At 41.2% G+C, this 16,155-nt stretch overlaps 1 protein-coding gene across 1 annotated transcript in view; it reads left to right on the top strand.

The window, feature by feature from the left end:
• The window catches only part of fmn2a (formin 2a), a 48,999-nt gene that overhangs the window by 6,347 nt on the left and 26,497 nt on the right, over window positions 1–16,155 (top strand). The window contains exons 3-6 of the mRNA XM_084375088.1: window positions 1,923–2,086; window positions 6,130–6,282; window positions 8,299–9,122; window positions 9,668–9,809. Coding sequence (XP_084231214.1) covers window positions 1,923–2,086; window positions 6,130–6,282; window positions 8,299–9,122; window positions 9,668–9,809 — 1,283 coding nt within the window. The remainder of the gene's footprint in view (window positions 1–1,922; window positions 2,087–6,129; window positions 6,283–8,298; window positions 9,123–9,667; window positions 9,810–16,155) is intronic.

Below are 16,155 nucleotides of genomic sequence, written 5' to 3'. Positions count from 1 at the left end.
CAGGTCACACCCAACCCTTAGGAGTGTGCTGGGAGACCAAGAAGTAGGAGAACGGCTGATTTCACAGCTGACAACATATTCCCCGAGATAAACAACACACATTCTGGATTTGCATGCATGAACTTGAACTGATGTGACTCTGGATGTGAATCAACCGTAAGATTTAGTTAAGACTTATTGTGGTCTGTGTCTCAAAGATTGTACCCATCCCTGAAAATTGCGTCACACACTTTGTGAAACACAGTCAATTTCCAGAATTAGTCTCTTTTCGTGTTTGTCAAACTAAAATCAATGTCCACAGGACCATGAGTCACAGGACTTCTTAATTCATTTAATGTCCTCTGAATCACATGCTTAACAAAAATATCGAGCTAGTCTGACATCATTAACAACTGACTGCATGGTGTGTCATGGTTGGACTTTCTGAAGTAATGGAGCTGCTTTCTTTGACGCTATGCATCCTGTCGATGTAACATTGTCAATACTTTTTCCAACCACTAATGATTACTTCTGCTGCCGTGGTCGACAAGAAACAGGATTCTTCTTTTCTTATCTGGGATCCTGACCTGCTCACAGATTTTGAGATTATGACAGATTTTTATGATATTATTCGCAGCTCAGACAGGATTTAGTAATTCAATTGATCTCTGTTAAAGCTAAACACACTGAATGTAACGAAGGACCTCCACATATTCTTAAACATAAGCTGTTGTGTATCCATTGGGTAGTTTTTCCATAACAGTACAAAGCAAAGCAATCTGAGGCTTATAAATGCTTGTTCATTTGAGCTATAATTACATTTTTCTAGATATAAACCACTCAGAAAATGTTCCAGTAAGAATTATTTTGTCTTCTTGGGTTTAACTCTGACCTCTTTCCAGAACAAAAATTAAAACAAAAAATGTTCTACATTGCCAAATACCATGTTCTTCTAGTTTCCGTACATTTGTCTGGTATGTTTTTTTAATATCCATTTAAAGCTGCTGTAAGCGTCCTCGTTGTTTTAGCTAACTTTCTGTCCATTTTGCAGGTAGCACTCCCCTCCGTGCTCTCTACCTCACTACACTTGCACGACCCCATTCTTTGTTGTTTTTTTTTCGAGGCAGCTCTCTTTGTCTCTTTCTCTTCATCAAGCGTTTTTTCTTGGTTGTATAATGTCGTCAGTGGGAGCGCTGGAATTGGCAGCTTTCGCCTTTCCGCTGTTGCCGGTAAACAGGACAATCCTGCTCTCTGCACGTTCACGAGTTGACAGGACCGCCTCTTTATGGAGTCCTCTGTCCTGATTGGATAAAGTGAGCAGGGAAAACTAGAAAATTTCTTAATTTAATTTAAAAAAATAACCCTAAGAGCAGCTTTTATTGTATTAGTTGTTTGGATTCTATTAGTCTGAGACGTATATTTATAGACTAAGTATGGGCATTAGCGTAGCTGCTTTCAGACAGAGATGATCTAATGTGTTTTTCAATGTATCAAATTTTGAATGAACAAGCTCTACATCTACACCATGTGTTTATTCGCCTTCTTACACACATCCTTTAGTCATATTTAGCTCCTCCATTGCCATTTTAAAACCTTCCTTTAGAGAGGTATTCTTAGATGCGCTGGCAACTTGTGCCTTAAATATCATTTAACATTTGTTAATTTATTTTTGCACTGCACAATTAACACCATCGCTCTCGTCACCCGCATTTAGAAAGGTGTGAATAAAGTTTGCACGTGTAGGTGTTTAATTATCGCGTCTGAAAACTGAGACGTCTCTTTGCAACTCTTTGGTCAGAATAACACACGGTGTCTATTTTGAACACTCACTGAAATATAGTCCAGAATCATGCTTTATTCATGTGAACATCCTTCTCCAGAGTAGAAAATGGAGCTCTGTATTCTCCAGGCCATGTTTCATGTTTTTTCACTTCTGTCCTCAGGTCGCACTCTGTTGGAAAGGCTGTGCATCCATCCTGGTGATGGCTCGACAGAAGAGGAGGCGAAAGAATTGTGTCACCGAATGTTGGTCCAGGGACTGTTGCACCCCTTCAGCGACAGCGGCTCAGAGCTCCATAGTGACAGCACCGTCTCAGCAGTCTTCAATGTAAGACCTTTGTCTCTACTGTCTACAAAAATGATGACATGAGCTACCTCACATAGAGGGACTAGTCTTGTTTAAATTATAGGAGAGGGTATGTGGCCTTCTCAGACAGCATTGGTTTTTAACTCAAGGGGATATGTTTTAATACTCCACACTTTAAGAGGCAGTAACTGCAGCAGCATAGCACCAATTTTCTTTAAAAGCTGTAAAGCATCTTGTTAGTGATCGTCCCGAGGGCTGGAGCAGAAAAGTGATTTGCATTTCTCACATACCCAAAGATAGTATAACACGGGCTGGTATGCTAAAGAGAGCATGTGCTTATCAGATGTACTGCTGGAAGAATATAGCTCAAACGATTTGCAGTTTAATGTAGAGAAGCTTAACCAATCTGTGTCTCTATATATTTATTTCTGGGTTTCTGTGATTCATCCCAGAGACGTTTCATTATGTGAAGAGCAGGGCAGCATGTAGACGGGGTGACCATGTGAAAGTTGATTTCATGAATCTTTAATTCTCCCTTCCAGTAATGTGCTTTGCTCAGACCTAATCTCACGTGAGTCACATTCTGCTGCACGGTTCAACACAGACGCTGTCGGAGCCTTTTCTATCAAGGTCCTCGAGCAGTCGGGTCCATCCACTGAGCCTCATGTTGGTATACTGCAGCTTTCAGTCAAGGAACTTTGGGACGATTATATACAAATTACAATGCCATGTATTTGTTAGAAGCACTTCAATATGTGTATATTTAGAAAATAAAATACAGACATGGCCACCAAATTCCTGCAAAACTTAATTTTATTCATTTTCACAGCTTGTCTTTTGTGCTAATTAGCATAAGTTAGCATGCTAACACACTAAAAAAACCCAGTCTCACATCAAAATGTGTAATAGCCCCATTTGTCCACAGCATAAGAGGTATTAGCTTCACAATAATGGCTGTTAAATTGTGTGATACTTATTTTGTTATTTTGCCTGTTCTTTTCTCTTGTTCTGCACTCGGGTCACATTACTGTCAGGTTTCTGTCTGTGGAACAAACAAATGGCCGACATTGCTTATTATCTGTGGAAAAAGCAATATTTGCATAATAGTCTTTCAGTGAATTTGTATGATTTATGTTTGTTAGTTATTAGAGATTTATCCAGGTCTCGGCATAGAATATATTTAAAATGCAACGTGTTCTGTTGTTGCTGTGAACACGTAGCTATCATTTGTGAACCACTGTCTTTGCGTTGTGTAGTTATCGGAGCTGTAATGTTATTTGTGCTATGCAGCTGTTTGACGGATTATTAATTAAAGTCATTATTGTGAAGCTGTTACACATTTCGATGCCAGACTGGGTTGCACTAATCTACAGTGTAAACATTAGCTGCCAGCATGACTGCAGACCCTTGGCCTTGTTATTTCTCTGTTGAATATCAAAGAATGTGAACAGATTAGTGTTGATCTCCGGCTGCCCAATGCACTTCCCCCCACAGATGGCCATGCATGGACACACTGTACACCATGCTCATATGCACATAAACGCACAGTATGCATACCTCAACACAAACAACTACACACACTCTTGTTCACATAAATAGAAAATCTCTCGCATACAATCACATCCTATTCTGCTCGCATTGTGTGCACTCACAATAGGCCATACAATGCAGAGCACTTTCTTTTTATGAATAACTCCGCCATTGCCGTGTGTAGTCGTACACACAAAAGGAGACACCCATACATGCTCAGGCATTCCCTCGCATGGCTGGATTAATAGCAGTCCCTGTGACACCCTCCTCAGTCACACACAAACACACACACATCTGTGCTTGCGTAGACCATCTGCTGACCATGTTATGTAACAGCTCCACGTGCCTTGGGCTCAGGCTGCTCTTCCCCAGCAAAAGAGCTCTCCATGTCAGGATTGGACAGGATTGGACTCCTGCCCTCCCGTGGTCTTTGTTTCTTTTTTGTCCCCGCTCTCTTCCTACTTCAGGCCTCGAGCCCTGCATTATTCATCTTGACCGAGAAAAACCTTTTGCTGTCGCCACTGAGAGCGCAGATCTCATTGTTATTGCTTTTCTATCTCACAGCTAATCTCTCTGTTAAAATAAATCATCACAGGCTGTCTCTGCAACCTTTTAATATCTCACTTTTATATCTTTTTCCATTCACTGTTAAATACCACCACTCACTGCATCACCTCTGTCTTCTCTTTCTCCATCTCCTCATCCTCCTCTTTGTCCTGCACTTTGCTATCTATATATGGCATTGTATCCAGTTTCATGACTGTAATTTGCTGCAGTGAACAAATATGTGAGTAGTTTGTTCCTTGTTCTGCACACCGCCTGAAATTAAATACTCCATCAGCTTCATTCAGTCCAAAAATGGGGCTCGGGGGGGATGGGTATAGAGAAACTCTTAATAAATCAATTGTCGTCCCTTTTCACACTTGACAAAACATTGCTGAGTGGATAAATACTGATGAGGGGCATCAATTTGGCATGCTTTGTACCATGTGTGCGTTTCTGGCTGTAGGTCAGGTTACGATGATTCAGCTAATGGAAAAACTCTCTCTGGACAAACAGATGAGACATTTATGCTCACACGTGATTCATGCACACATGAAGTCTTTAGATTTATGTGGTCTGTCTGTATTCACGACTGCGGACAACAACAAGAAGAATTTAGAGAGCGATTTTCAAAATTTATGTTGCAAAGTGCTTCACAAAGGAAGCAAAATGAAAGAAGTACATTAAAACTCAAGAAAAATCAGGAAAGACTATAATAATAGTGTTTTATGAAGGGAGTAAAAGGGGACTCAGCTGACCTGATTTCCTCTGGCAGATCGCTTGTTAGCTTAGCAGCTTAACATAGTTACCTGCATTGAGTCTTAAAATAAGTACTGTAAATTAATATGATACAGATACAAATGCATTAATTCTCAGATTGTAATTAGCTGCTTGTTTGAAGTGATTAAGAAGGTGCTATTTTAGAAACATGCCTACCATGCACCATAACAAACATAATAAATCGGTAATATTCTGCCAGCAGAGGTGCGAAAGAAAACAGTTATATAACCATCTCGTATAAACACATCAGTTTACAACAAATACATTACAAATAATTAGGCTTAAAATTGCAGGAGAGCGCTGCTATTAGTTGGATTTTATTACATAATTTTGTATGTACAAGATATCTGTCAACAAACGAATCAATGTACTGTAACTATACAATGCTTGTAAATGTAACTACAGAGCCTATATTTCTTTTACTCTTGTCACAAGTTTGATCTAAATCAATAAATGTAATTTCAGTATTAAACTTTAATTTAACATTTGTTTCATGTATTTCAGAATTACATTGAAAATCTGTAAAATACAAAGAAAAAAATCCATAAAATTTAAGATTTTCGTGTTCATTAAAAGGATTCAGCTGCACCTTTTTGATACTTAACAGGAAAATAAAGAAACCTGCTGCTCCAGAAGCTCTTTGGTTGCATCTTTAGGCGTCTTAAAGCCAGTTTTGGACATGAATGTCTGAGTGGCTGTAAAGTGGACCATTTAAAGAAAGAGGGAGTAGAAGAAGAAATGCAGGAATAATTATTTTAGTGTGTTCTGTGGCTCGGTTATCTCCTACCAGCCCTTAACAAATGAGGCATAACAGTCCCCTCAGATGATTTAACCTCAGGTGGAGACATCATGTTTCACGATGAAACAGGAAAGTTTCTGTTGAAAAAACAAACAAAGGCAGTGTGGTTTACTTTGAAAGCCCGATATCCTGCTCAGTATCAGTCGTCATTCATTACTGGACCTTTGTCTTGTGTAAATGAAACGATGCTTTGTGATGATTGAACTGAACTCTACGTCGTTGATGTCAAAGTAAAAACAAACTCTGCGGTTCTGCTGCTGCTTATTATCCTCGAGCATTCCCGTGCACTTGACTCACATCTTTGGTGCCATACAATAAACAGCAGTCCTTGATGGGGGCAAGCAGTTTGAAGCACAAACATCTGATCATGTTTACAGTGTTTGCCCTTGCTCGTTCTATAAACTGTGTGCAGGAGGAGCAGCTGTACACCTGGGCGTCTGTAGGCCTGCCGGTATCCTCTCACCTGTGGGAACTCTACGGGGGGCGAACCACCGGCAGGGAGACGAGCTTAAGATCCTCTTTGCATCAATCATCAGCCAAGACACCAGGAGTTCTCCACTCTCAGGTTGGTTACATCCTCTCTTCATCTTTGAATATTTTACAGTATGTTCACCCTGTCTACACTCCACATGTAAAGGATGCTTTGATTCATAGCCAGTATAAATGCTGGATATGTACATTTCTGCAAACCCACGGATATGTTGAAACTACATTTCTTTATGGTGCAACTTTGTTTCTTTAGCGTCTGACAATTCTGAGCTTATGCTCTGCTTAGGTTTAGGTACAAAAAACACTTGGTTAAGGTTAGGAAAAGGTCAAGATACCTCTTTTTGGTTGCTACAAACACGGCTGGAGATGTCCCATCGTCTCGTTAAATATCACCGGTTCTTTCTCCAAAAACTAGGTTGGAGAAGTTCCGACCTCCAGTCAAAAATATATGACTTTTGGTTGTCATAGACAGAGCTGGAGCTATCCACCATCCCCTCCCCTTCTAGATGTGAAAGTCAGGTCATAAAACACATGTAACGTGATCATCTTATGACACATTTTGTTGAAATGTCAATATGGTATGTAGCCTGTGACAGCGTGGCAGTGGTTTGCAGACACTTTTAATGCCAACATTTTATCCTGTTGACTGGGCTGCTTTTGTTTTACTACTAGCATCAGAGAGTATCTTCTATCTGGTAACCTATTACATAAAAACAGTATGACAGATATATTGCTTTTGGTATTTGTTTTCCTCTGTCTTTATTTCTGTAGACGTTCGTGTGTACCTCATATTTTTATTCTTGATCCTGCACAAATGAAAACAGCAAGATGCAAAGTGCAAAACTTCACAGCTTCTTTGCCAAATGAACCATTTCAAGGCAATTATCGTTATAAAACCAAATTATGTGCTGATGTGATGCCTTCACTACCATTGTATAAACGGATCTTCCTGCAAGACTGATATATTAATTGCCTGCGGAGCTACTATGACTGTATTTCTGTATCAGAAAACTGACACTTTATTTATCCTTAAATCAGCACAATGTAACTCCCTAGAGAAAGATAGTCGATTGTTGATTCTCATCCCCAGACTGTCAAATACTGAAGCTTTTGTCTGGCAACTTGGGTCAGATGCCAGCCCAAAGCATCAGTATGTGACGTCAGAATATGATGAGAAACTAAATAATCACCTATCTTTCTTAAGAAAGTTGCATTTAGTTGCTTTAAAATGAGTATTTAATAGAGTGTTGTTTATTTACAAGTGTAATGCTAAATATACAGATGTATGAAATGACTGAAAAATATAAAATATGCAATAGACTTTGGATGAAGACCAAAAAATGAGGGACATTCATATATGCATATTTCGAAGCACAATCCATTGTGTGCACAACTAGCCATTGAAGGATGTTATCTGATACAACATGACCTGTGTGGCCTGTCAAAGTGTTGTGGAATAAAGTAAACCTCAGCCTCATCACTCATTATTTGCTCTGGACAAACTGCATCAGCTAAATGCCTCAGCTGTAAACCCTTCTTTGTCCACCAGAGGTCAGGCTTGTCTTGACAGACTTGTTGGATTATCACAGTGAACCTCCCCGATTCCCAGAAGAGTTAATAAATTAGAAAGGCCATACTGACTGAACATTCTCCTTAAGATTCAACGATGTGACCACAACTGGGGAATGTGTACTAGCAGACACAGACCCTCCCCATGTGAGGCCCAACGAGACTCACTGTCTCTGGGGTCAAATCTCTCGGTATCCCCTCATCCCTGCTCTAACCAGTCTGGAGCCAGAGGTCTGATGGAGTCTAGACATAATGGACTTTTCTGACCCTTCTTTAACTCACAACTCTGTCACCAAACTCCCTCAGTTGTGGGTGTTTTGCTGTTTATAAAGCAATGAAAGTGTTTCCGAGATGTAACAGCATATTTTCTTCTTTTTAATATTGAGTACGAGCTTCAAGACTTTTTCTTCAAAAGCATAAATTCATGGGTTTTGTTTTCTACAGTTTTCCAGTGTGTGAACCCTGATGTGGTTGCATGTTGAGTGAAATCTTTTTTCTATTTGTTTGTTCTGTTCGCCGACAGACAGAATCCAGCAGGTTGAAGTCAGGTCAGTCGTCCTCGGAGGATGAAAGCTGTCTCATCCCTCAGCTGGAGAGGACCATCGATGACCTGCGGATTAAGATTGCTGTGTTGCAGGGCCAGCAGGCCTCCTTGGCGAAGGGCAGCAGGGATAATATGGGAGCTCTGGGCGCTGTCCACGACAAGGCCTCACAGATGAGAGGAGGAAAAGTGGGGAAGATGAGCCAGGAGGTGTCCATCCAGACATCGCCTGTGGAGGAGGGCTTTAAGTTTGACGTGCCTTTCAACAGAGGATCAGGCAGCGTGTCGTCCCCCGTTTCATCCTCCATCCCCAAATCTACAGAGAGCTTTGTCTGCTGCACGTGCCAGCAGAAGCAACAGAGCAGCTCAGCTCCTCCACCCCCTCCTCCACCTCCACTCTCTGGACCCCCACCACCGCCACCACCACCACCTTTACCAGGAGGTGTTGCTCCTCCGCCACCACCACCTCCCCCGCCCTTACCCGGATTTGGGCCTTGTCCCCCACCACCACCTCCTCCTCCTCCACCACCACCAGGTTTTGGACCACCACCCCCTCCTCCCCCGCCCGGCTTTGGTCCTCCGCCCCCACCTCCTCCACCGCCAGGCATGGGCCCTCCTCCGCCACCCCCTCCGCCTGGAATGGGCCCCCCTCCTCCACCCCCAGCCCCGGGCTTTGGGCCTCCACCACCACCAGGCCCCATGCCCTCCATGATGGTCCAGGAAGCTGCCGCTGCCAAAGCTGTGATAGAGCCCCCCAAGCCAATGAAGCCCCTCTACTGGACACGCATCCAGCTGCATGCTAAAAAGTAAGGATATGCTGCATAAAGTGAAGATAGATATGGATCATTTGCACGAAGGTATTCTCTGAACAGTAGAGAATTGAGAGGAAGCTTGTCCACTTAAGATTAAGATCAACCGAGTGCTGTGACGGCAATAAAGATGCTAACCTTGTGGAAAATGAAAGTGATGCAGTCCAGGCATTGTGGTCAGCAGTGAATTGACTTGAACCAGGTTTCTTTTTCCTTAATAAGGCCTGGAAAATTCCAATCAAATACACGTCTAGAAATAGACTACTTGATTTACATGCAAGCTAGGAACTTGATAATGAATTCTAGATGTAATTTCTCGGCTGACGGATTTGACAAGTGTATAACATTTTAGTCTGCGAAAGATGACAAATGAGTACTCATAAAACAGCAGAAGACAATCTAGAAATGGCTTTTGTGGTGCGGCTACAGCATGAATTATACGGTAAACGTGGACTAAGGGGTACTTTTTTTCAAACAGTGCATGGCAGATTAAAGCCTGCCTACTGGCAATGTAAATGATTACTCTTTCCTCCTATCTTTAGACCCACTGACTCACTGGTGTGGGAGAAAATCGAGGAACCGAGTGTGGACTTTGAAGAATTTGTCGAACTGTTCTCCAAAAGTGCTGTGAAGGAGAAGAAAAAGCCCATTTCAGACACGATCAGCAAGTCCAAGGCCAAGCAGGTACAGCATGTTCCTCATTGTGAATGTTCTTCTTTTGAGTTTTTCAGTGTACATCCAACATACTACATCTCAGGGCTTTAGCGATATGGCCTTAAAATGATTATCACAATACTCTATGGCTACATATGCACTATGTCATATATTATAATATATATATAGTTTGAAATCGCCTCAAAGGAAGCACCACTTTTCAGGTGTCAGATTTTATTGTGCTTCAAATGCAACAAATACTTGATTTTTTTGGATGAACATCAGCTTCCTTTGCTTCTGTCCTGCCTGTCTTCCATTTACGACTGAACCTGCTAAACATCAGGGTTGCGGCATAAAATAAGTCAGTAACAATATAACTAAACCGGTAACGATAACATGAATTGCTAATACATGCCATGAAATGTGCAGCTTATTCATCAACAAAATAGTACCTGCGTCATGCACACACTCTTCATCTGTGCTGCATCTTTCAGTGGAACAATATAAGGTCAGGCCTCTAATATTACCGTGAAGCCATACAGCTAGCTTGCTCAATATGTGTAGATAGCCACTAAGGCTAGCATAACCAAACTGCTTATTTTCAAATATTAAGAACTTTATATACTTTATACGAACATGGCCCCAAAAATAAGAATAAACTATACATGAATGCAACAAAAAACACAGTTTTTGGATGAATATTTGCTTCCTTTGCTGCTATCCTAACTGCAGACTTCCTTCATAACCTCAGGGTTACAGTGCCAGTCACTTATTTACTCGTGCTGCATTCATGTGTATCTGGTATGGTCCCATTTCCCAAGCTGGGAACTGTTCTCCCGACTTCGGTGTGTTCATGTGCATCATGTCAGAATGTGGGAGCAACATGGATGGCAAAAATACGTTGTTTTGCAGTTTTTCGCGTTTAAACAACACGTTGACGGCTGTATCCAGTATTTGAGTGATGAGGAAGTTCAAAGGAAACCATACAAAACAATACAGGACTGTGGTAAAAGTTTCTTCACACAATTACTTTCATCCAGCGTCATATGTCTTCAACTCGGCAACTCATGTACCAAAATATTCTCAGACTTTTCCGAGTTGTTGCTCCAACTTGAGTCTTTCCGATAATTCCGACAGTACATGAACGCACCATTGAGCCACTACTGATACCTGTGTGTTTCAAAGCAATAAAACTAATCTCAGCCACTAAAATGTCCAGTAGGGCTATTGATATTGTAGTGATGACTATTGGATGACTAAGGGCAGTATGGGAACAAGTATATCCTGTGATGCAGGAAAAGACAACACTTATACCATCGAGCAAAATACGTACGTCTCAAATCATGATAATGATATAATATCAATACTTTGCCATGCCCTGCATCTGTGCTGATTTGTTTATGTATGCAAATATGTGTGTGCACGTCCCAAATATGACACTCTTCAGGGCTTTTCCCATCTCCACTCTCACTGCTCTGATGCCCCCGTTTCTTTCCATTTCTCCGCTTTCGGAGTGGCTCTGAGTGACAGGAGGAACTGCTACAGCCAGACAGTTATTATGTGGTGTGAGCTCTGGCTCCCACCCGACTCCCCCGTGACCATCCAGTGGCACCGAGCCAATGTCTCGCGTGCGGTGAGGAAACCTCACGACGGTGATGACTGTTGGGAGAGAAGGAGGGGGGGAGAGAAGGAAAAAGGGAGGGAGGGAGAAGCCTGGGAGCTGTATATCGTGATGTGGTTCCTCCCATTGTGCTTTCTGTGTGACTTAGTTTAATGGTCAGACTGTTTGCCTCCCCAATGCCCTTAATGTCACTCCATCAATCTTGAAGTCGAACATTTGATCTACAATTTTAAAAACTGCTCCAGTCAAGATTTGTATGTTAATGGACTGTTTGCCCAATTTATGTCTAAGTCACAAATAATGTTGCACCAGGGAAGAACGTCTCACCCCTCTAATTGAGACCCAGTAGACAGTTCGTGCTGAGATGAAATGTTGGTCTCATCGGTGGGAAATCCTCTTATTTTTACGGGAAGTGATGAATTGAGACACGAAAGCATAACTTTCTCCAAAAACTGTTCCAGTTGAATGAAAGTTTGACTCGACAGCGGTTGAGCTCCTCTACCCTTAACCTAATTAAAAGAAAATACAAATAATAATAGCGTAGGTGTAATTGTGTGGTTTCTGAAGCCACATTACATAACTTATGTCAAAGTAAGTGTTGTACTTAACCTTGCTTCATGGTTCAGCAGTTGATAATACCTTTTGACATGGTTTAATGTCCGCTGGGCCAATGTTGGCATTTCTTTTGCCACCAGCTTTGATATTTCCTGCTTTAAATTACAATATTTTTGTGTGTAGGCACAAACAGTTATTTACAATTTTATTATACAGGTTATTTACTGTTTTCTTTTTCAGATACACACCTAATAAATAAGTAAAACCCCCTCATAATGCCTGTTTGATACAATCCAAAAGTAAACAGCCTAACTGGTCATAGTTTCTGTTTTTATCTATATTTTAAGATAGAATAAGATAATCCTTTCTCAGTCCCACAATGGGGAAATTTACATTATAACAGCAGCAAATGGGATAGCAAAAATTGAGAGCATCAATTAAAACTGTAGTGCAACATGGCTTAAAATGGAAGTATTCACATGCAACTACCTCAAAATTGAGCTTCCCAGAGAAATTGATTTAAAAAGATGTATATCTAAGACCTGATGATTCCCCCGCCTCGACAGCATGTGTTTATTATTTTAACCAGTTCATGGGTTCAATCGAGTGTGACACTTTTGGCAGTACTCAGTGCTTCGGAGAATTATGTGATCGTGAAGCTATGAAGAGTCTTAAGAGTCCTGTATCAGGAAATACACAGCATGCGCTTGTACATGAACTACTTAATGTTTATGCTTTTATGAGTAATATTAACTACAGACTGGTGACGAATTAAAGCAACATTATGTACATTTTTTACCTCAAAATAACAGCTTCAGAGTCATTTTTAAGGTTCAGTCTCTTGTAATAGGGTGAATGGTGTCGGTCTCAGCCAAATATGCATCAGAGTTGTTGACTAGTTGGAGGAAAGAAAAGAAAAGAAAAAAACTCACCTTGCAGCTTTGGTCTAATACAGCACAAAAGTCAACAGCCATCGGAAACCGTAGATAAGCTAAGTGAGTTTGCCCTTCACAAGAAAATCACACTTTCATACAGGAATTCCTTTTCAAACACACTTGAGAAATAGCCGTCATCAAGCACACTCCAGGAGCTGTCAGGTGGTTTCTTTGACACCAGAGAGACACAATGGAGGGAATTCAGTACACCTGCAAGCAGAGATACAAGAGATGACATGTGGCAGACTTTTCTTTGTGTGTTGCTCTGATTGATCGATCTCTGAAAACATCAGCTACGACATCAGCTCACGTTGTGGTTTTGTTACTAAATTGCTGGATACAAGAGACAAATTGACATCAGTGATATTGCTGCGATTCCTCCAAGACGACAATGATGCTGGAGATATTGAAGTCAATAACAAAACAATCAAATGTACAATTCAGTACAGTCTAACTGTGACTGACCCCAATTTGGACCCAACCTCTGACATTTCCAGCTCATGAGCGTCGGCCCCTGCAGGCCCCAAGACGATCAATTCCATCTTTCTACTACTAGCAGCTCTTCCCATCCCCCTGTGTGTCGTGAGTTCAGCTGTCTCGCTGATGAGAGGGGACAAGCATCTTCTTCAGAGCTACCTCTAGAGAGCAGCTCTGACGTCAGCGCTCAGGCAGTTTAAAGGCCTCGGCTGACATCAGTATCAGATGAGATGAAATACTACTACTGACACCAAGTGTCATGTGCTGACCCTGCTGTCTCTCCGCGGAGAGGTTTTAAAGAGGAGCTGTCTTACAGTACATGCTGCTGTCCTTTTTCATATCGAGGTGGAGTGTGGTTGTGGAATATCCTGCTGAATTATGTGATCTGCGTCCATTCAAGTTTGAAGATTTTTGGCTTTTGTTTCTTGGCACTCAGGGTCAATCCTGCAGTAATTTGTGTATTACTGGTCTTTGATTTTTGAGAAGCAAAGTGTGTTTTCACTTCTGGTCAAATAAAATGCTAATATGCAGCTTGGGTCCTAAGCTCTTCAAGACTTTTCCATCCCGCATGAATGAAGATTTCTCATGAGCATGTAAAGGGAAGATGTGAATGACTGTAGGGCTGCAGTGATTATTTAATTGCATTGATCTGCTGATTACTTTCTCAACCAAGCAATTAATTGTATGTTTTTTTTAAAAAAAAAATAGAGAAACAGGCCCTTTTTTTGTAAGAGCAACAGTCCAAAGCACAAAAATATTTAATTTGGAATCACAAAAGACAAAGAAAAGCAGTGAATTCCTTACAGTTAAGAGGCTGAAACTTGGTTTGGCATTTGTGCTTAAAAGCACCCAGTAGAGAGCCAAGGCCCAACAGTCCCCTTTAATTTAGTCAAGCCTAATCAATATCAAACCTGGATCAGTCCCTTTATCCCGATCCACACCAAAACTTAATTGTGTCTATTCTGGCCCGAGACCCATCCTGCATCCAATTTTTGTGTAAATAAAAAATGTTCAGTAGTTTTTGTGTCATCCTGCTGACAAACCAACAAGCCAACAAACTGACAAGGGGGGAAAGTATAACCTCCTTGGCGGAGGTAATCATTTTTGTTTCATCAAAGTAGATGCAGATTAATTTTCTGTCCATCAGCTCATCCAGAGGCTTTCAAGTCAAATACGTTGCCCCCAACTACCCCCACTATTACTTATATCTGTCAGTCCTATTACTGCTGCTATTTACGGAACTACAATTCTCATGATGTTTAGGTTGATTTAAACAGGAAGTGTAAAGTTTCCAGGGAGTCGGTGAGAAGCTGTGTGCTTCAACTTCATATTTTTGCCTATATTATATATAATATTAGAGGCCTATGTATTTACATTTTGTCAGAATGCACCATTAAAAGTAGGCCAAATTGGCATTTCCTGGTTGCAGCCTACGCATGGATGTGCAGACTGCTATTAATGGATTTCTTATTTTTAAAATGTGATGATTCTTAGGCAGGTCTATAGTTACATAAAACTTTCACCCCATAGTTTCAAGGTCGGTGTATGGATCTTTATTCGTGATGGATATTGGAGATAATGAGCTCCCTGGATGGTGGAAGTCGGAACAAATCTAAAAATATATGAATCATGGCTTTGTGTTCAGATTTGACTGAGTTATGACTCAGGCAAGAAGAAGTGTTTCTTTTAATACACATTGCAGCAATTGGACAAGTGAGTAGGATACCTTCCCTGCCTCCATGAGCTGAGACGTCATCTTCTGCAATCACTGATTGTGCCATGTCAAGGGGCCAAATCAGCTGCCAGACTGAAATAAATAACTTCTCTTTTGTTTTAACAGCATCAGCATGCACCTGTGTCTTTATACCCAACACAGTGTCTTTGCTGAATCTTGCTGTAAATATGGCTTTTATTGACTTGACTGCAAAAACTTACAACACCTCCGCTGCTCATTTCAGACCATCAGGTGATTAGTTGAGCACTAGTTTCTCACAAAACGTCAGGTTAAATCCAAGCAATACTTTTTGTTGAGCTCTGTGCTCGATCCCAACTTGAATTGACAAAGAAACTTCCATATTGATTCATTTTGAGGGGACAAGTTGTTCCTCACATGTGATTCAGAGCTGTATTGAATTGATGAAAGTCCACACTGGCCAACGCTGAAATGCTAAACGGATCAAATCATCAGCGTATGATTGATGTGACTTAAAGGATTGCTCTAAAACCCAAAACTTTGACACATGGATCTCATAAGAGTGTTGGAAAACACTGCATTAGATGAAATTTTCAGGGTTGTTTTGTTGTCCTGAAAATGTTCGTCATGAAAATAATCTCAGTGGTTCGTGGATCCAGCTGTGTTTTATTATGATATAACACTACTGATATGCTGCAAGGGAGGTTTCATTTTAGATGTATGTAAACAGAAGTAAAGTGAAATGCCATCTAGGTCAGCTAGGTAGTAAACTACTTCACTCTGTTTTATGTAAACCTGAGTCGCGGTTAGCTGATAAAACATGACTAACGACTTGTGTTTTCACTGCCATTAAGTGGCTACCCTACACTCTTGCTATCGCGGGCTCACGGTGGAAGTCATTCGCCGTCATATCTCAAAACGGCGTGTCCCCTGAAGCTGTGGTCGAGCTGGGAAAACAGAGACAGTTGGGGCCTGGTGATATAACTTCCTGTGTGTTTGAGGGGTCTGTGGTCTGTCTGATCTGGTTTCGATGGAAGCGTTCTGTCTGGATCGCAGTAGGCTACAGGTTTCCTGCCCTATCCGTTCACCGCTTTG

The sequence above is a fragment of the Pagrus pagrus genome (assembly GCF_965226575.1).
Source record: "Pagrus pagrus genome assembly, chromosome: 15".
NCBI lineage: Eukaryota > Metazoa > Chordata > Actinopteri > Spariformes > Sparidae > Pagrus > Pagrus pagrus.
This window is presented reverse-complemented; position numbering and strand designations above follow the sequence as displayed.